This window comes from Cervus canadensis, chromosome 1 (genome assembly GCF_019320065.1).
Source record: "Cervus canadensis isolate Bull #8, Minnesota chromosome 1, ASM1932006v1, whole genome shotgun sequence".
NCBI lineage: Eukaryota > Metazoa > Chordata > Mammalia > Artiodactyla > Cervidae > Cervus > Cervus canadensis.
Genome location: NC_057386.1, coordinates 77,067,603 through 77,088,443, shown reverse-complemented (window position 1 = coordinate 77,088,443; position 20,841 = coordinate 77,067,603). Strand labels below are relative to the sequence as shown.

The window sequence follows — 20,841 nt, the reverse complement described above, 5'->3', positions numbered from 1 at the left end:
TACTTTAATACGAATATTTTAATTAATACATTTAAAAATACCAAGCACTTTTCAAAGTCTTGACAAAGAGTCAGTTCTTAGAATGCAAATATTAAAAAAGGAACATCCCAGTTGTGCCAAAGAGTTTTCTAAAAACTAAACACATTACCACTACTGGTTTCCCTCACTTACCTTGGGGCTGCTGTTGCTGATACAGATGTGGTAGTAGTAGGAGATCTGGATGAAGCATCATGACCAGGGGGAGTGATGTTCACAACTCTAGCTACACCCTTCTCTGCTCTGGAGCAGTTTAGAGAAGATGAGTTTTTCCCACCACGAACAGAAGTTGCTGCTTTTAAGAGACTTTCTGCAGACAATGATACTCGTTCTAATGATTTTTCATCAGTAGCTGCTGCTAAATCTTCACTACAGGTTTCACTTTTGTCATCATCTATGACCACGATGTTTTTGGGCATATCCTTGAACTGATATACAAGCCTCTGTCCTTCAACCTTTGCAAGAATACCCCTTTGGTAATAATATCTGTAAGGAAAAAGTATTAAATAAGTCAAGTATATTATGTTTGCCCCCCCACAATCCCCAAACAAAAATACTGTAAAGAGATGCTAACAGAAACATTCACTTACTCTAGGAAGCGGTAAGGTGGGACTCTATTCAAAAGGCCAAGAATGTGAAGTGGCTATGAAATTAGAGCTTGGCACCGTCTGCCCTATAACCCTGAAATCTGTGAATGAGCTAAACGCTCACTGTTTTTATTAAAGGAAGTCATCTAACCTGAATACAGAATGTATTGCTGTCCAGTTGGCCCTCTATATCTATGGGTTCCTCATCCATGGATTTAACCAACCACAGATCGAAAATGCTCAAGGAGAAAAAATTTCCACAAGAGTTCCAAACAGCAAAACTTGGATTTGCCATGTGATAGCAACTACTTAGATCGCATTTACACTGTGTTAGGTATTGTATCATCTATAGATGATGTAAAGTATATGGGGGATATAAGTGGGTTACAAGAAAACACCACCCCACTTTATATGAGGGATTTTGATCATCCGTGAATTTCTGGTATCCAAGGAGGGTTCTGGAGTCACACCCCTCAGATACTACTGAGGGACAACTAGATTTCACAGATACTGGTAAAAATTTAGTTCTGATTTACATAGGTTATAAAAGCAACTTGGTGTTATGTGGAAAAATTACCTAAACCATATTTAGTAAAAATGAATTTGTGGCATATGTGAATACTGTCACATAAACTATGTTCATTTACAAATACCCTTAAGCCGTATACATTACAAAGTTATGTAATTGGGTTATGTACACATAAAGTTTATGTATACATAAAGTTATGTATTTGGGTTCCTCAAACTGACAAAACTTACAATGGATTTACTGTGATATGAAAATTTCAACAAATTTGCAGAAACTAAAAAACAAATTCACAGTTTGGAAACTGTACAATGTTTGGGTTTAATTTTCTTAAAGGCACACATTTTCCACAAATGGATTTTCCAATAGTGTTCAAATTGTAGCCATCGAGACTAAACTTCTCTCTTCATCTGCCTCCAGATCCAAGAATTTCCTCTAGAAAATCCACCCAAATTAAAAGCTATAATAAGTAAGAGATTTTAAGAGCTTCTCTTTAAATATCAGTTTTCCCAGGTGGCTTAGTGGTAAAGAATTCACCTTACAGGAGACACAGGAGACCTGGGTTCAATCCCTGGGTCAGAAAGATCCCCTGGAGGAAGAAATGGCAACCTAATCCAGTATTCTTGCCTGGAGAATTCCATGGACAGAGGAGCCTGGCAGGCTACAGTTCATGGGGTTGTAAAGAGTTAAGACACAACTGAGCACTCTCACACAAAGTATTAACAGACAGTATTAAGTATTAAGAAATACATAAGTTTTCTTTGAAAACTCTTGTGTTCTTACCTCAAAGCTCGTCCCATAGTTTCATAGTTCATGTCTGGCTTGTTCTTATGTTTTCCCCAAAGCTTAGAGACAGCCTTTGAATCCACAAGCTTGAATATGCCCTTTTCTCTCTGAGTCCACTTAATATACCGAGGACAAGTATTTTTATCTTGAAGTAGATCTAAAAGAAACTCCCACAGATAGGTTGTGTTTCCTTTGAAAAAAATTATAGATACTAATTAAAAATTCATCAACATAACTAAAAGCAAGTAGTTACTTACGCTGAATAAAAAAATCAACTTACTACTGGTAAAGAACAAATGTACTAAGAGTCTGCCATTAAATACTTGACTATGTTATCAATCATTTGTACAGTGTCAAACTGTGTTGTCTAGTGAATAACAATTCAAGAAATAAATAACAGTTTTGACACAATATAAGCTATATCATAATGCCATGCAGTTTTATTTCAAATCAATGACAGAAAATAATGTCTGGGATCTCGGAAGTGAAAATAAAGTGGACTGGTAAGACATTCAGTCTTGGAAGATGGCTAAGATTTGCATAGCAGAAGGAAAGGAAGGAATGTGGGTAGGCAAAATAAGGAACTTAGTCCCAAAGAGAAGAGAGCATCACTCTTCTTTTTTTGGAAGGGTGGGGAGGAGTAGTGGGCAGTGTTATGAGAAGGCTGCTATGGGCTGCAGTTTTTCTTTATTCCCTCCGTAAGCCTCTAGGTATGGAGGTTCTTAAACTGATGAGAGAACAGAAGAGAGTCCTGAGAAGATTAGAATACATATGCCACCTCTGAGCCACTGGGTCATCTCTAGGCTCCTGCTCATTAACACTTTACTATCCTCAAAAATTCAGATTTTGGGGTGGGGAGGCTTCCACTACTCAATCTAAACACTGATGCTCTTCCTCTAGCATTTCATTTTCATCCTGTAATTTCTCCGAAAATTCAATAAATCCATTAACCCATAGTTGAGCCCTGTGTGCATTCTCTTGACCTAAAAAGATTAATCTTCAACTTTACAATGTTATTACATTTGTATCTCCGAAGACCTATTACATCAGTATCAATACCTAAAAACTCTCAGTGTTAAATCACAACTTTCAACTATATCAGTCTCAACTGAATCAAGAGGTGTAGTTGGGAATTTTTATTCTGTTTATGACCTGGAGATTATAAGAATTCATTCTAGAAGAAATTTTTGTACAATAGACAATGCCTTGTACATAGTAGAGATCTGAATGCTCCTGTGTCTAATGAATTAGTTATAGTTAGACCCACTGACATTCTTCAGATTATCTTTAACTGCTTCACTCCAGTTACCATCCCTAAGTTAAAACGAACAATTCTATTTCTGGTTTTAAGGAAAACAATTCAGAACAGGAAGCCTTTTTTATCAGACAAGGTAGTTCATAGAGTCTATGCAGACATCATAATTTTGCAGAAGATGAAGCGCTGACTGGATTTTTTTAATCCAGGTGTGACTGTAATGACTTTAATCTTCACACAGCAACATATTGCCTCAGGTTTAAGAATACAAAACTGAAATTTTAACGAAAGATGATTTTGACTGGTAAAAATAGGTTACCACAAAATTTTTTTCCAGTGTTAAACATAAGGTCTTTCAATATAAGAGATACCATTAATGATGGGAGTAATTTTAAAAACAGTAATAACTGTATATTTACAGTTCAAATTTCTAACACTTACTACTAGTAAAGTTTTAAGGTTTTCAATACAAATTAAAAGATAAAACCTAAGATGTTAGGACTGTAAAACAACCAAAGACAGAGAAGAAAATAAAACTATCCTAAACTTGTCCCAAACTGAACAACAGTTCCTAAGTAAATGAAGGTTTACGTAACTGGATTTTTAAAAATCTAACCAAATTTCTTGGTAGATTTACTGACTTAATTTTTTTTTATTAAAGACTTAATCCAACAAATTAAGAGAGCAGAGACTGTAGAAGGCTTATTGCTATTTTTGCTTTTAATGAGAATATACAAATTCAATATACACATCAATTTTTAAAAAATACATCAAAGTTTTGTTTAGACATCCTTACTGACATGACTGAAATTTGTTGGTTGGAAAAGTAAATTCACTTTGCTTCTATCAGTTAAGAAAAGTATGTATCAGAAAGGAAGTCTTTGTTTTGTAAACCTTTTCAAACGTAAGTGACTCCACTTGACTCTCCATGAGGATGGGTGTCAATATACACACACCATTCAAAACAACACAGGTGCGCACCAGCCCGTACCCGGGGCCTTTTCCAAACCCAAATGCTGGCCTGGCCCCAGCTCCACTCCTGCAGCTTCTATAGCTTCTATATGCCTACAGAGCCTCACTGGGTAAGGACCAGGCAGAGAGAAGTTTGAGAAAGCTCCCCATGTGACACGCATACACCCCTGATTAAGAATTACAATCCAAGTCAGTGCTACAGTGCATGTGCATGTACTAAAAGTAATTTTCCTACAAATGTACTTGAGTGGGGGAAAAAAAAATCCATCTCACCTACAAAACAGCCCTCCCCAAATTACCTTTTCCTTCTCTGGGTTTCTTCTTTATACCTAAGTCAGGAGACCCATTGGAAATTGGCGACTGCTGGGTCTTTGGTTTACGGCCAACTGAAAAAAGAAGATATTGAAACCATACATGGAAAACAGGAAAAATATAGCAGGCTTTTTGATAACACATTATTTATGAAACTAGACACTAATTTATGGATTAATATACTGTGTATATAAAAGCTGCTTTTAAAAGGAATATTAAAAGCACTTCTACAATATAAATTACAGCAGTTCAGTTCAGTCGCTCAGTCGTGTCCGACTCTTTGCGACCCCTCTTTGCATTAATTGATAGGAAAATCAATGTATATGGCAAGTCAGGTACTACTAACCTATTATTTACATGGTCACAGCCTCAATCTGCTAACCTTTTCCAATAATGTAGCAATGGAAACAAATTCTAGTATAAACTTTTGTTTTCTCTTCTACAGAATTGTTAGAAAAAGCTTTACCTACCTATTGCAGAAGATCTGATAATCTGCGAAGCCCTTTGAGCTCAAATGAGGAAAAGTAAAAAATATTATTTTAAACACTCTCTACTGCTCTGAGCCAATCAATTCACCAGAATTTAAGCATAAATTTCCCCACCTCAACGTGCAGGTATAAGGATAAAAAAAAAAAACCTTCCAAGTAATTGCTTCATATGTCTAAGAAATGTTTGTGCCCTTTCATTTCTCCTCACTCACTTCTGCCCTAAGCCGCAGACAGTCCAATATCCACAATGAACAGAAAAGCAAGAGCTACACTTCCTAAGGAAAGCATATTTCTGAAATGTGTTGTGTTCAGCCCTCAGCATTGAAGATGAATGCTGGCAGGTGAGCGAAGTCTCAAGAAAGAGACCGGGACTATTAAGTATAACATTACTGATTTGGTGATGGTCATACACCTGGGATTTCTGATGTCTCTACTCTTCATTAACAACGATTATCTACAGCTAAATTAAAATGCCCTAATTTATATTTAAAAAAGCATAGCTATTATATTCTAGGATTTCATTATGGTAATTCTAATCAATAGGAAGTATGTTTTGGCAAAAATTAAAACAAAGTTCACCAGTCTCCTAATTAAAAATAGAGCTTAATTTCTCAATTTAAATAATATTTATATATACAAAGCAGTCAATAGCAAGACCAACATCTTCTTTGTCTCCTAAATTCAAGCACAAAAGCCGAACTCCTTAATGGATAGGTTAGTCCCCAAAGGCTTATTTTCTTATAAAGCAGCATGTCCCAAATCATGTTACTTGACAGATAGGTTATTCATCAGTAGGAAAAGGGTTCTACAGTCAAATTAACTTTCAGAACTGCACATAATCATCTCTTAGAGATTTATAATGCACATTAGTATATTAAAAGCTCTGGAAATAAAAATAAGGCCCTACTATTAAAAATAACCTACCTAACTTTATATGTCCCAAATGTACTTAACCACAAATGAATAATTTGTGGTGTTATATGTAATTTTTAAATTGTCATTCATTAAGACCACCTATTTTCAAATACGTAAGATTAGTATTAAATTGGCAAATTATTTCCTGGTTTATACCATACCATCATGTACGCAGATCAACCTATTTATCTAGAGATCTTGGTTCCCTAAATACTCCCAGCTTTTCATAGTCTTTTTCCTCTTCATTTAAATCTAAAATTTTCTTAGGTATTTTGTAACAGTTTGCATAAGATACAACCAGTCAAAGGCTACAGTGGGCAGTGGGTAAACAGGGTTTTATTTACATGTATGTCTTTTGTTTAAACATTTACAGTGGAAAGTAATTCTTCCTTCTAAATTCTCTCATCCATGCCTTTCTCAAATATATATATAATCTATATTATAAGAGGGAAGGCAACCTGTGTTATTCTTTGTTATGTCCCTCAAAGCAATGAGGCACACACCTGTGAACATCACAGCAATCTGAAATACTGCTACCTAAATGATTAGATAATACCATTATTTCTAACACAACTGTTCCCCTTATTTTTTGCCTTTGATTTTTTCCCCCCAACTGTAGAATGTGCAGAAAGAGGCAGAGAAGAAAGTGGAATTAGGTGAGTACCCATTTACACAGAATTTCACTTCTTTCAAGTTTTAACTTTGATTTGAAAAGAAAAAAAAGAACCCACTCAAGATGCTAGAGATGGACTGGAGCATTGTGCGCCATCCCACCACCACCCCCAACCCCCAGGATCAGATGAACACAGGTTTCAGCAGGAGTCAAAGAGTAAGTGGAAATGCTCTTTACCCAATGGTGAGTTTAGTCCCCTCAGAATTCCCTACAGGCAATCTTGGTGTTTTAAGGCCAAAGCTAGTGGGGAAGAAAATTGGGCCTTTTATTTTAATGCCCACAAAAGAGTAGGAAGATAAGGTTATGAAAAACAGAGTCAAGAATACTTTTCTTTCAAGTAACCGAGTACCTAAAAGGATCAGAAAGTAGAAAAATGTGCAGTGAATCCCTGTTCTTCCTTCTGTGTTGTTCAGTCGCTCAGTCATGTCCGACCCTTTGCGACCCCATGGACCCCTGCTGTGTATCAAGCTCTTACTATAATCTCATTTTTGGGCTACTACTTTTAGGGCTCAAATAGTAACTCCTTTAAACACTATGAACATGTTAAAAGACACAATTAACAATCTCAATTTTTTGAGAATATCTAATCAGGATAACATCAATCATAAATATAGCATGTATTTCCCATGTCCTTTGATGGAGAAAAAAGATACTAGAAAAAATTTCACCCAATTTCCCAGAAATTTATAAATACACCCTACCTTTTTTCTTTTTCATTGGTTCATGGCTATCCGGTGATGTTGGAATAGGAGAGGCATCCATTGGTTCAGATTCTTCGGTTGACACCTCCACTACAGTTTCTGTAATGACATCTGGCCTCATAGCAGCATGGATAAATTCTGGAGTTGATACACAAGGAGGGACAAACACTTCCACTATAAAAAAAAGTTGAAAAATTAAAATTTCCCACCCCCATTAATGCCTCTTAGCATGGACAATTCAATTTTTGGTAAGGTGAGGTTATTAAGAATTCATCAAAGCAGGGGAAGAACTTGACGTTAATTTGTTGAATATACAATACGATCTAAAGTATGTAAGTAAATAAATGCAAAGAAACTCGACCTGGAGGAAATGTTAATCTTCTGGGTAAAGGGAGAGATCATGAGTAGTCAACCCCCTTGCTTCACACTTTAGGTATTTTCAAGTTCATTGTAGAAGACTTTGTATCATTTTGACAATTGGGAAAACAGTTGAGAATAAAACAGTATAACAGTGAGTTAATAATTATTTTCCTTCTACTTACTCATCATTATTCTCTAACAAGGTAAAACACACACCTGGTATAACATTAAAATGATAAAAGCATATTCAGTGGAAGTAAGCACTTATGGTTCTCTCTCTTTTTTTAAAAATAACTTTTGGCCACACCCTGAGGCATACGGGATCTTAAGTTTGCCCACCAGGATCAAACCTGCACCTTCTGCACTGGAAGGCCGAGTCTTAACCACTGGACCGGCAAGGAAGTTCCTACAGTTCATTTTAAATATGAAAAAAAACCTGCTCATTATAGCCAAATGAGTATCATCTTTCAATATTTTATTTAACGGAACAGTCCCTAATACTTTGGGTCACTGAAATGGTGCATACATATTTTTAGTATTCTATTACGTATAATAATGTTGCTCTGGCTTCCTTTCAATGTGCCTGAATAACTAGGATATGACATTTCCATCTCAATTAATACATACTACCATAGATTAATACACTGACCAATATGCACTAATTTTCTTCTCATATTCCTGAATAACACACGGGATTACTACTCTAATTAAGAAGTGCAGTTGATCTTAGTATTTACTGTAAATCCCTAAAAGAAGGGCCAGTCTTACTGTATTAAATCAAATTAACATTTGGACATTAAAATTAGGGACAAACAGATTCTCAAAGGCAATCTGTAAAAACAGATCAAAACCAATGGAAAGCCTGAAGCCTGAAGGGAGTGTGAAGAGAGGTGGACACTATCCTCTCTCTTCCAGGGAATGGTCCCGGAGCTGCTGCCCCTTATCACTGAAGGAAGGACTCACAGTGGGCATGGGTGGCAAGAGCTCCCATCGGCCATTCTCCAGCCATGCTCTTAGGGTCTCTCATGTACCCAGAGTTAAGGAAATGAGACAAAATAGTAGAAACAGCAATTTGACATTTATCTGTCTACAGTGGGCACCTTCTGTATCAATTATTTTGAAAATTAAGTTATTTAAAGCATTTAAGACTTGGGAACATTGACAGGTAAAGAGACCAGTTACTGCTGTCACAGGTATTTATGTATAACAGACTTTGAGAACAACAATTCCCTTGGATTAAAAAAAAAAATTTTATTCTAGATACATGAAATGATATGATATCTTTAATATAATAAAGAACAGTTCACATACCAGGACTTCTTGACTCTCTCAAGCAGGTAGGAGATTCCATATGAAGCAGGGCTTCAGCAGCTTCAATTGTCTTATCTGTACAGTGTGCATTACTGCTATGAACAGATGCTTCCACTGGAGAGAAAGTAAGGTCCACTCAATAAAAATGCATTGAACACATTACTGAACTAAATGCTCACGTTTAGTTCATAACTCAAAATAAGCCATTAATACATATTAGTCTCACAAATTACAGAAATAATTTAAAAACTAAAACAACAAACCTGCCACTTATAAAATGAATGTTGATTATAAAGCAACTATTGAGATTAATTAGAAATTCCTGAATCTTATCCAAAGGAAAACAAAGACAGACTCTTGAAATTTGAACTCTGTATCAATTTTAGGCCAAAACTAACTTGGGATGGGGGGGAAGGATAGTTGTAGATTAACAATCCTATGAATCCTATTGTAATTTTAACATACTGCTACTAAAATCGGGGGTTAACACCCAGCAGAATCAGTCAGAAACTCATATTTCTAAATTACTTTAATGAATTAGTTCAATTCTTACAAACCCTCCTGGTGAGTGCACCGGAGAACTTAGAAATTTTCTTCACAATTATCTGCTTTCTTTTCAAGATTTCACTGCCTTTGCTGGGTTTCACCCAAGAAATTTAGAAAGGCAAAAAAAAGAGAGAGAGTGTTCCTATTCCCCCCCTTCATGAAGCCTTTTCTAATTCTACCACCTTTTGTAACTCCTCTAATACTTACTTTATGCTTTGCTGATTAAATTATTTGTGAAAAAGCTTTGGTTCTAGTCTCTACCACTTATTTCTGTAACCTAAGGCCAGTAATTTAAATCCTTGTATGGCCCAGTTTCCTCTTTCACTAAACAGTAATATTACTTACCTCATACAGTTTTGAGAATTAAATGCAGTTTTCCTGAAGAATTTAATAAATGGTGATAATTTCTTATCACTTCTATGTGATTATAAGCTCCATGAGGTCACGGAGGGCTAGCTCCCTGCCCACCCCCCCTTTTTAGCCACACGGCATGGCATGCAGGATCTCAGTTCCCAGACCAGGGATCAAACCCATGCCCCCTGCAGTTGAAGTGTGGAGCCTTAACCACTGACTGCCAAGGAAGTCCAAGGGAGGCCTGTCTTAGTCATCTTCATATCTGTTATAGACCCTAACATAGATTCTTCATATAGTAGGTATATAAGTATTTCTTTTATTTATTAAAGTTAAGGACAACTGACAGACCTTACAGAAAAGTAGCAATCCAAGCATAAACTCATTATCCTAATGATATATTAATTTCACATCCTGATTTGAAATATTGAAATTCTACTTTTTAAGAGGTTCTGAAACACGAATATGTTTAACAGTTTCTAATTTGATACATCTTTCTCAAGATGTCCTCTCAAGGACTAAAAGAAATATACAAATTTCATAAAACCATTATAAATTCACAAGTTCTACACACTAAAGATACAAATCTTTTAAAATTATTTCTAGTAAACTTTTAATTGAAAAAGATTTTTTCACTTAGTTTCAAAATTCACCAAGGGCTAAGGCCTCCGCCTTAAACACCAGTCATTTGGACAGCATTTATAAAAAATCCACTGACTGCTTTACCACCTGTTGCACATCATCCACACTCTCAACCAAGGTACCGAGTCTCTCCAGTTGCTCTTTCCATTTATGGAAATCTGCTCAAAGCTAAACGGTTCCAGAGAGGCAGCCAAACCTCTAAGTAAATCTATCTTTAGGTGACCCTGCTTACTCTTATCTGCAGCCTCACTGAAGCAGAGGATTCAATCAGTGCTTCTAGCTCAACTTTAAGAAACTTACCATTAGTAAGTATAAAATGTATTACCATTCTCAAGAATATTTTTTTTCAAATTACCTCCCTACAATACTCATGTGCACTAAAGAACCTTAGGAAGAAGCAGTTTCAGGGTTTTAAAGTTTATTCTAAGAACTTCATTCTCTTTAAAGTCTGCTTGTGTTGCAATTTAACTGTTGTCTGAGGTGCTATTAATAAACTACCCTGGGTAAACTAATTCCTTATGTAATTGTATTAAGACACACCCTAAAACTCTACCATATTAAAGTTAGAGCTCTGAGTATTTCATAATAATACAGCAATAGAATCTTACCAGATATTTTAATGTTTTAAGTTATAAACAAAATTTCCCAACAGTTACATATTATACTGCCCCAAATTCCTACATAGCTTGAGGTATATTTTTTTTTTTTTGAGGTATATTTTCAAAACCATGATTTCATGTTAGTTATGTCAGTGAAAATTTCCTAGCTCTTATTTCCAACCTCAACCTCCCCTTTTTCCCTAAGTTCAAAATATTATTTCCCTAAAATATTGTACATGTACATAGTAAAACAAATAGAAAACATACAAATTTAAGAAAAAGATTATTAACTCATTTATAAATTTAGGATGAGAATATTAAACATGCATAAATTCTCTATAAACTAATGATCGGATCTTATACTCTATGTACAGTCAATAAATGGTTGTTCAGGGTCTACCATGTGCTACAAACCTGAGACACAAGTGTGGAAGGCTCTCTGGCCTCATGAAGCTTATACAAATAGTTCAGAAAGTGTTGAAAAGACAAACAGGAGTAAAATATTTCAAAACAAAGATGCAAAATAATTTGACAGTTTCCGTGAATACATAATCCATTTTGTTAAAAGGGAACACTATCTCCTTTTTCTCTTCTTTTGTTGACCTAAGTCAATAAGTATTTTTGGGAACAGAAATTTAAGAAATATTTTTCCTATGCAAGTTTCTGTAATAATTGAAAACTTTTCAATACTATTTTATTCTTATCAGTAATTCAAATACAATTTGAATTCAATACAAATACAACTAAATAATAATTCAAACACAACTAAACTTCTGCACAGTTCTTAAGGTAAATAAGACAGTGTTGTGCCATCAAAGTTAGCAAACTTAGAAGTGGCAGTTGAGAATTATCATCTCTTACTTAAAACTTGATTTACTGGTGTTTTTCTAGGCCTATGTATTAAATTTATGGGAGTTTAAAAAAAAAACTCATTTAAAAAATAGAAACAATGAAGCAAAAAGTTATCTGACAGACACATCATCATCTAGTTACCACTAGTAGTTAGGTCTCTGGTCAACATTCCTTGAAAAACTAAATGTATCAAATAAATTTCAAAACCATTTTAATCAGTGTCAAAAATTAAATTTGCTTATGCCCTCCTTTACTACTGGTAAGAGTCTTGTTCCATTTCTAGCTTTCTAATCAACTGGTGTTTGTATGGTAGACGATTCCAGACTCACTCAACAGCTGTTACTAAATACCAAACTTGGTAATTAAGTCTGACAAGAGACGTACCTCTCAGCTCTGCAGAAGAGAATGCTGGCAATAGCCCTAGCTCATAATAATGTTTTTAAAAGTCAAAAGTAAAAATTAACAGCAATTTGAGAGCCACAGGAAAAAATTAGAAAACACTTCATTAGGTGATAGTGATATTCCCCTACAAGACCATAAACTAATATTTACAAGGCCATCACTCGGCTACCCCACCTGACTTACCACAGCTTATTCTCTCAAGCCCCAGGACTGTAACACTAACAGATGAGTAAAGAACACAAACGAACACACTGAAGAGGAGGAAAGGTAAAGGCCTCTCATCTTTACCTGTGCCCTTTGACTTTCTACAGCTTCATTATAAGGTTAAGAACGGAAAGAGAATAAAATAATTTTCTAAAGTAGAGCTGTCTGATAACAAGAGCCACATGTAATTTTTAAATGTCCAGCAGCCACACTGAGAAAAGTTAGTGGAAGGTGAAATCAGTGCCTTTCATTTAACCCAGTATATTCAAAAACATTGCCATTTCAACATGTAAAAGAAATGTACATGGTAAAGAAGTTTTCTACTGTTTCAGTTTTTATGTTTTAATAAAATTTAAAATTTGGTTTATCCATTACATTTCCAATACTCAATCACCACATAAGGCTAGTCGCTATGGTACTGCAAAGTGTAGACTAATTAAACTATAGTACAGCTATTTGCAAACTTCTTTGGTCAAAGATTCTTTTTACACTCAGAGGACCACAAAGAAGATATAAGTCTCGTGTTTAGATATTTATCCTATTTGAAATTAAAACTAAAGCAACTTTTAATATTTTTTATAAAAAGTAACTTTTTCTTAAAAACAAAAATTTAAAGAGTAGCTTTAGTTCACATTTCTGCAAATCTTTTTAGTACACAGTAGAAAACATCGGGGCTGTCATACTTGGGGCTCTCATACTTGCTTCTTCATTTGATCTGTTACACCCAGCCATGTAGCCTCTAGAAAACTCCTGTGAACATTCGTAAAAGTGAAAAGGCACGTATCTTAGCATTATGAAAATAATTTGATTCCACACACTCCCCTGAAAGAGTCTGGGGGGACTCCCAGGAATTTCAGTTTTCAAGAACCGCGGGTGTAATTTAGTATCAAACATAATTAAGAACACCCAAATTCTATCCTCATATTTCTGTAAGTTTTAGCTTCTAAACATAAAATCAATGTGTGGACAAAAAATTATGATTCCATTTCCGTAAGTTTGACAATAGTATTTTGTCAACTTATAAAGTTTGTTGTTTTTTTTAACTTTTCATAAATCAGAAACACTCTCCTGCCTGCCCCTTTCCACCAGTTAAATTTGTCCCTAAAGGAAACTGATGTTGAACTACCTGGAATGACTATTAACATACTGATGACTTACTCTTTCACTCAATTTTTGTGAATTTTAGTACTAATGCTGCAATGAATTCTGAAGAGTAATTTCTTAAACACATTTTCAAATAAATTTTTTAAAAAGTAATGCCATTCTTCTAATTTTATTTCAACACAGGCCCTCATTTTTTCACTGCCTGCTAAACTCTTTTTTCAAAATAATGATCTTTTCAAGGTTGATACTAGGTATTCCTGTTTATAATAAATCAGATTTAAGTTCAAATTTCATGATGAACTTTGACAAACTAGACAGATTTGTTCTGTCCGGGAAAATATCTAGGCTGCATTTCCAGAAAAATTTCCCCCTTCCCCCTTCCCTTCAATAACTCAGTTAACGCAGAACAATACTTTTGGTTACCCTATTTCTCAAATCTCAAATTCTCCACTTTCCCAATTTTCAATTTCTCAAAAAAAGATGGAAAAAAAAAGTCAAGAAAAGTATGTACTTGATAATAAAGGAGAATATTTTAAACTCAAAGTCTTCAAAAAACACAGACCACATATACAAACACTTTTGCATAAATATTAAGGAATATTTATTTTTCCTTACAGACTAAAAATGGGTCTAAATTATTAAATAAACTATATCTTGTGTCTTATTCAACATACAGACACAACCTCAAGCTCCAATTTGTTACAAAGATTGGTGAAAGAAGTTAACCTCCCCATTACATAATGACCTTAGACAAATTCACTCACATGGTGTAAATAAATCCAAGAAAATGAGAACCTTCACTTTCCATTAAATATATTTGAGCTGCCTATAGTTTTAGAGCTTTAAAAGTCAGTAGAGATCACCTAGTCAAATCTTGTTCTCTTACAGAAAATGAAGCTTTAAAGAGCAGTTTAGTGACAGCTAGATGAAGATCCTTATCTCCTGACCTCAGGGTCAAGGCTCCTTCTCAAACATCATGTTGCCAGTGAAAGTTTTTAATAAAGTATGTCAAGTCTTTACCGTAAACAAGTATTTTGTATGTTAAAATGAAAGTGATTTTTAATAAACAAGCATATTTACTTCATTCTTCATTCAAACGCCTCTGACAACATAAACAGTGATAACTAAAGCTGAAGTTGACAGCTAAAGTTGACAGTTAAGTCTCTAAAGGAGGAAAATAAAAGCAAAAATATATCCTCTAACATCTTAACATATAATAGTAGTGGTAATTCTAAGTGCTTTGTACCTACTTAGAAACAACAGTTATGCTAACAATATTCAGTTTAAAGCTTATCTCCTCTAAAAGTTTTCCTTACTATCATTCTATTCTACACTTATAAACCCATATAGCAATCACTGTAATTAAATTTAACATTTATGTATTATATAGATTTTCACCTGTCTCCTCAATTAGACTGTAAACCTTTGTGAGGAATAATCCTAACACTTGATGACTTCGCTCAAGGGAATAAAAGTATCATTATGTCCATTTACAAATACAAACCCTTTAAACATGACTCTCCCAACATCACTGGAAACTGGCAGCAATAAAAATTTAGATCCATGATTCTTCATTTTTCAGGTCACGTTTCCTCCCCAACTTTTTCAATGAATAAACCTTAGATAAACTAGCAAACCTGTCTCAAACTTCCTTCTAAGACAGAGTTTATAAAGGAATTTCAGATTACACGAACATAACTGCGGGAATATTTGAAAACAACTGTATTAAAATGTATTTGTCACAGAACACTATTATCACAAAAGAAATTTCAACTGTAAGATTTGTATATACTTGTGAAATGCAGAACTCGAAAGCAGCATTTCACTTAAAAAAAAAATCATCAAAAGATAGAACCTTTGTATTTTTAAAACTGTAGAATGTTTGTATCCACTCCTAGCAAAATATCTACAGATCACATTCGGTTTTGATAATGCCAAAAGCTTATAAAAAGGATCTTCTCTTGGCAAAATTAAGCCCTCTTATCTTCACAGTATTTTTCAAAATTCTAACTGCATGGGCTATTCTAAAGTTCTCATAACCACTAGGAACGCTTCTGAAAAGGTACACGCTCAACATGACTGACTTAATCAAAAGTATTGTTAGTACCAATAATATAAAACCAAAAATTCCATCCCTTAATTCATACAGTATTATTAACAGACTGAATGTACATAAAGGGACCAAGTTCTCACTGTACTCTGCCCCCTTTTCACTAATATTTAAGATCTTGCTCTAATCAGAAAATAACTGTCAAATGTGCTTTCATCACTACTCACTGTGATTTTTCTTTGGGACTGTGCAGTGCTACATTTTAAAGATTAAGTTCTGTTAAATATACATTTATGATTTCTCCCAATCGAACTGAAACACAGAGTTTCACCAACCAAACTACTAACTTCACTACCTAAAAACAATGGATGGAAAACAGACGGTAAGACCTTTCACAGCAATGCTCTTCGATGAATATTCCCCATCTTCCAATTCCCATCGATGGCGATATGAAATAGAACCCTGGGAAAGGAACATTTGTGCTCACTACAGTAAGTAAATCGTATTCAAGCACTTCTACGCCTATTCAGGACTCTCACTGCGCTGTCTGCTATTAAGTAAAGCTGCTTTTTCTATGTAACTTAAGTCCGTGCCCTTCCGCTGCAGCAGTGGCGCTGCACATCCCCCACCCCCGCGGCCACTTCCGTGTTTACACTCCTCTTCCCTCCAATTCCATGCGTACATTGTCAGCTTCACTCCCGCCCAATCTTCATTGGCCCAGCGCAGGCCCGGAGTCCCGCCCCCAGAAACCAACGTTCTTATTTGGAACAACTCAGCAAGCAGATTGGAACCAGAGGCCTGTCAATCCCGTCCGTTCTGTCCTTTCCGAGGCGCTTCCGCTAAGGTGGGAGGCTTGGGGGGAGGGGAAAAGGGGGCAATTCCTTGCGGAGACTTCCCTAGGGCCAAGACTCCCTCCCGCCCGCCCCACCTTCACCCACTGTTTACCAAAATAAACGTTCTTCTCTGACGCCCCAACGCTCCGGGGCAGGGGTACAAAATACATTCCATGTCTTTTCCATTCTACCCCCCTAAAAAAAACAATCCACGAGGGAAGGGGCATAAACCTACTTCTCCACTGCCGCCCACTAAACGAGGAAAGGGAGGCGGGCCCTTGAGAGAAACACCACCCCGGGCCGCTCCACGTTATTAAGTGACCCTTTCCAGAACCGTTACTCCTGAGACCGCACAAGGTGGGGATGTGAGGACGAGGGTCAGAGTTGTTGTTGGTTTTTTTTTTTTTTTTTTTTTGGCGCGTATCGATCTACCGGACATGGCCCGGGGTTGCCTCGTCCATGCGGAAGTCGAGGATTTGTGGACCAAGTCTGAAAGAAGGACGGGGCGGGAGTGGCGAGCGTCCACCCGAGAAGCCCGCCGCCCCCGACCGCGGGCAGTAGCGGCCTCTCGGGTCAGACAGCGTGGCAGGCGCTGCCGGGAGACAACAGCCTCACTCACTTCCTGGTTCCTCAGCAACTGGGGTGAAGCGCACAACTCGTCCGCCCCCGAGTCCCCAACTTAACTGCGGTTCCCTTCCCCGGCACCCGCTGCCAGCGCTCCGCCCGGCAGCTGCCGCCGCTGCTCCACAAACCCACCCTGGAGCGACAGCGCCGGATTCGAGGCAGGTTACTCTCCAAGGTGATCACTTCCTGATTCGTCGCCTCCATTACTTCATTCACTACCCCCCTTTCCCCCGGCCGCCCCAGTGACTGATGGACATGGTCCCCCCTGCACTGACCGCTACAGGGGAGCCACCCCGCCTCCTGTGCACCCCCTCTCCTGCTGCACTGATGCACCGGAGGAAAGTTCCCCTGTCCTTACCAGCCCGGATGAGCAAATCCAGCTGGTTCGTGGGTCCCTCATGCAGAGACGTCGCCATGTTTATCCCGGGGCTGGAGCTGCTGCTTCACATTGACTTACACCGTGAGCAGCGGCGGCAGGGGAGGAGGCGGAACCCGCGGCCGGAGACACACGCCGTGCGGCCGACACACACTCACGCACTCGCACACTCAGACGCCCGGATCCTTGCGCGTCCTCCGACAGGAAGCCGAGGCCGGCCCGCCTCCCGCCGCCGGGCTGAGAAACCCCACCACCTAACGGCAGGGGCGGCGGCGGCGGCGGCGACGGCCGCCTCGGCTGGCAACGCGATCCTTCCGCCCCGCGCCCAGACAGGAAGTCCCGGACGCCCGCCCCGGAGAGCGGCAGCGGCCCGCAGCCGAGGGGGACACCTGAGGCTGGAAGTCGCCCCGGGAGCCGCGGCTAGGACGAGGCCCCTCGGCAGGAAGAGGCACATTTCACGCTCTGCGGAAGAAAAGTCTGCAGTTGTCCCCACTCAAGAAAAGAGTCATTAATCAGATTTTCATTCTGGAAGAGATCTAATCCTAGTCCTGCAGCTGTAAATAAAGGTAGCTGTTGAACTTGTTTGGCCGTGTCAAAGCTTATGCTACATGTAACCCGTTCACTTGAAAGGCTGCACTTTAAAACAGGAATACCAACTAAAAAAAGTTATACCCGGAAAACATAAAAGCTTTCCTTGAACAAAGTAAGGAGCATCCAGTTACTCTCAGGGACCGACTTTGTCCTTTCCCCCTGCAGAAGTGTTAGCACTCTAGATAACTATTTATTAAGAAACAACAGAACATGCCAACCTCTGAGAGATTAGATTATCCTCCCCCAGTTTGCTAGTCATGAAGTTTATGTACCCTCTTATATTTCTATTTGGTTCATTCTGAAGCAAACGTATTTCACATCATCTACTTTTAAAGATCTTTTTGATAAAACTAACCTTATTACAAATAACGTACACATTAAAATACAGTAGAAGCAGGAGCTAAATTGCCACTTAGTGACTACAAACTTAACACAAGAAATCAAGCCTATAAAATGACTTAGATGAAGCATCATTAAAACACACAAAAAAATGCTTCCTTGGTTTCAGAGTTTCATAATATTTAAAAAAAAAAAAACCTGAAACAAAATGTTGCCCTATAGTTTCACAGTGCGTCCCTCCAGAATAAGTGTTCAAAAAGTATTTGCTGAATAAACAAAAGAAAATTTTGTTACTTATTTTGAATAATAAGGTGTAATTTTTATGATCTAGATTGAATGAACTATGCTGATAACTACAGAAAAAACTTTTTCCAATGGTAGTATTAATACAACGTCATTTTACAAATATTTGCCCAACATGTCAGTGCAACTTCAGAGTAGATTACACAGTCCATGACTTTTTTTTTCTTTTCTTCCAAATACTCATTGATTCCCTTGGACCTTTCCCCTAGTCCTGCCCCCATAATCCCCAGACTCCCCAAAAAGAACCTATCTGCCATTTCCAATGTACAACCTTCCCTTAAACCAAACAGTGATTTCTTTCCTGTAGTTAGGTAAACTTGCCACCTATTGGACAAAATTGTATGATTGGTCGCTTTTATTTTTTTTTAATTTCTAGTTAATTTAAAATAAGGATCATCCATTTACCAGGAGTATCATAAACTGAGAATTTCCAGATGAGAGGATGGTAAGGAATACTAAGGAGCTAATTTCTAGCTTTAGACAGAACATTGAAATTGGTAACAAACATGAATTTCCACTCTTATCAATCAATAGATATTAATATGTTTTGAAAGGAAGAGAGTAAAGTAAGCCAAAGGTTTACTTTTTCTGGAAGCAACAGTTAGACTTGGCTCAAAAGGAAACAAAATCTCTTCTCACTGTGGGAGTCACTTTGAAGCCTCATACATAACTTTCATCTTACTATTTGCTTCTTGAGGTATATCTTTTAAGGAAGATAACAGTGTGTGTCTGTGTATTTTACTCTGAGTATATCTTAATTAAGGGGATTCCCTAGTGGCTCAGTAATTATCTGCCTGCCAATGCAGGAGATGTGGGTTCAATCCCTAGGTAGGGAAGATCCCTGGGAGAAGGAAATGGCAACCCATTCCAGTGTTCTTGCCTGGGAAATCCCATGGATAGAGGCGGCTGGTGGGCTACAGTCCATGAGGTCATAAAAGAGTCAGACATGACTCAGCTACTAAACAACAACAGAATCTTAATTATATAGACCCATATCTGCCGTATATTTTAACTTTCAAGGAAACAGAAGCTGTGTCTATTCCTGCATAATGCTTCACAGTTAATATATACACATATATAATATTTATGAAATATTAATAAAAATTATGTAGAAAGGCTAGAAAATATTCCTATATATGTAAAGCTCTTATAGAAACATAATTCCCTAGAGTTTAATGCAATTCTGTTTTGGTCCTATAACTAGGCTTTCAAAAGTCACCAACATAATAGGAATAACAAGCAAGGTGAGACCAAGTTACAAAATAGATGAAAAGTTAAAATCCACTTTACAATTTTAGAAATTATAGCTGCTGGAAACATAAACTGGTACAAACTTTCAAGAAAGCAATGAATGTCAGATATCAACAGTCTTAAAGAGGTAAATATATACTGATCTAGGAATTTCATTTCCAGGGCCTAGCTTGAGGAAATAATCAAGAAATTCAATGGATCATTTTATTAAAAAACATGTTCAAAGAATTTTTAACAACATGGTAAAATGTTAAAATATAAATGTGGCAGGACTAAGATATAATCCATTTCTTCCATACAATATCACTCAAGCCATGTAGACTGTGAAAATGTGTATATAATGCATATATATGTATATATATACACATTCACATACATACATCTGCATTTCTGAAGTCTTCAAGATTAAGCAGGTATTCATAAGCAGAATTTTTAAAATTGAGTAAGAATAGTTAGGTTAGCATGGTAGAAACTTTAGAGCAAATTCATATCCTGCTCATAACATTGCAGAAAGACATCCTCTATATCAAAGTATTGCTATGATCTAATAGGGAAAAAGGTAAGTAATAACTTTTACTGAAATCAAAGCCACCAGAGTAAGTGCTTTACCTTCAGTTTTTTCACTTATTCTGCTTTACATTTCTGTAACAGATATTACCACTGTGCTCATTTTATAGATGAGGAATGTTGAACAAGGTCATGGTGTTCAAGAGAAGCAGAGCCAGGATTGGAACCCAAGAACTCTTAACTCCATAGCCCTTACTCTCAAACACTTCCCCAAGCTCCAAAGTAATAAGGCTTGTTTATCCATTATGATGCATTTAGTACCTATTTTTCTGAAAATTCCTTAAC

At 37.0% G+C, this 20,841-nt stretch overlaps 1 protein-coding gene across 10 annotated transcripts in view; it reads right to left on the bottom strand.

Annotated features, from left to right (window-relative positions):
* ELF2 (E74 like ETS transcription factor 2) overlaps nucleotides 1-20,841 on the bottom strand; it is a 70,028-nt gene that overhangs the window by 2,020 nt on the left and 47,167 nt on the right. For 2 of the 10 annotated variants that reach the window (XM_043486139.1, XM_043486207.1), the window contains 6 exons: nucleotides 8,923-9,036; nucleotides 7,252-7,425; nucleotides 4,945-4,983; nucleotides 4,462-4,548; nucleotides 1,933-2,125; nucleotides 172-522 (listed from right to left, as the gene is read on the bottom strand). In XM_043486139.1, the coding sequence (XP_043342074.1) occupies nucleotides 172-522; nucleotides 1,933-2,125; nucleotides 4,462-4,548; nucleotides 4,945-4,983; nucleotides 7,252-7,425; nucleotides 8,923-9,036 (958 nt within the window). Of the gene's footprint in view, nucleotides 1-171; nucleotides 523-1,932; nucleotides 2,126-4,461; nucleotides 4,549-4,944; nucleotides 4,984-7,251; nucleotides 7,426-8,922; nucleotides 9,037-17,487; nucleotides 17,809-20,841 lie in introns of those variants that run through there. The other 8 variants (XM_043486147.1, XM_043486211.1, XM_043486173.1 and 5 more) reach the window with 7 other exon arrangements.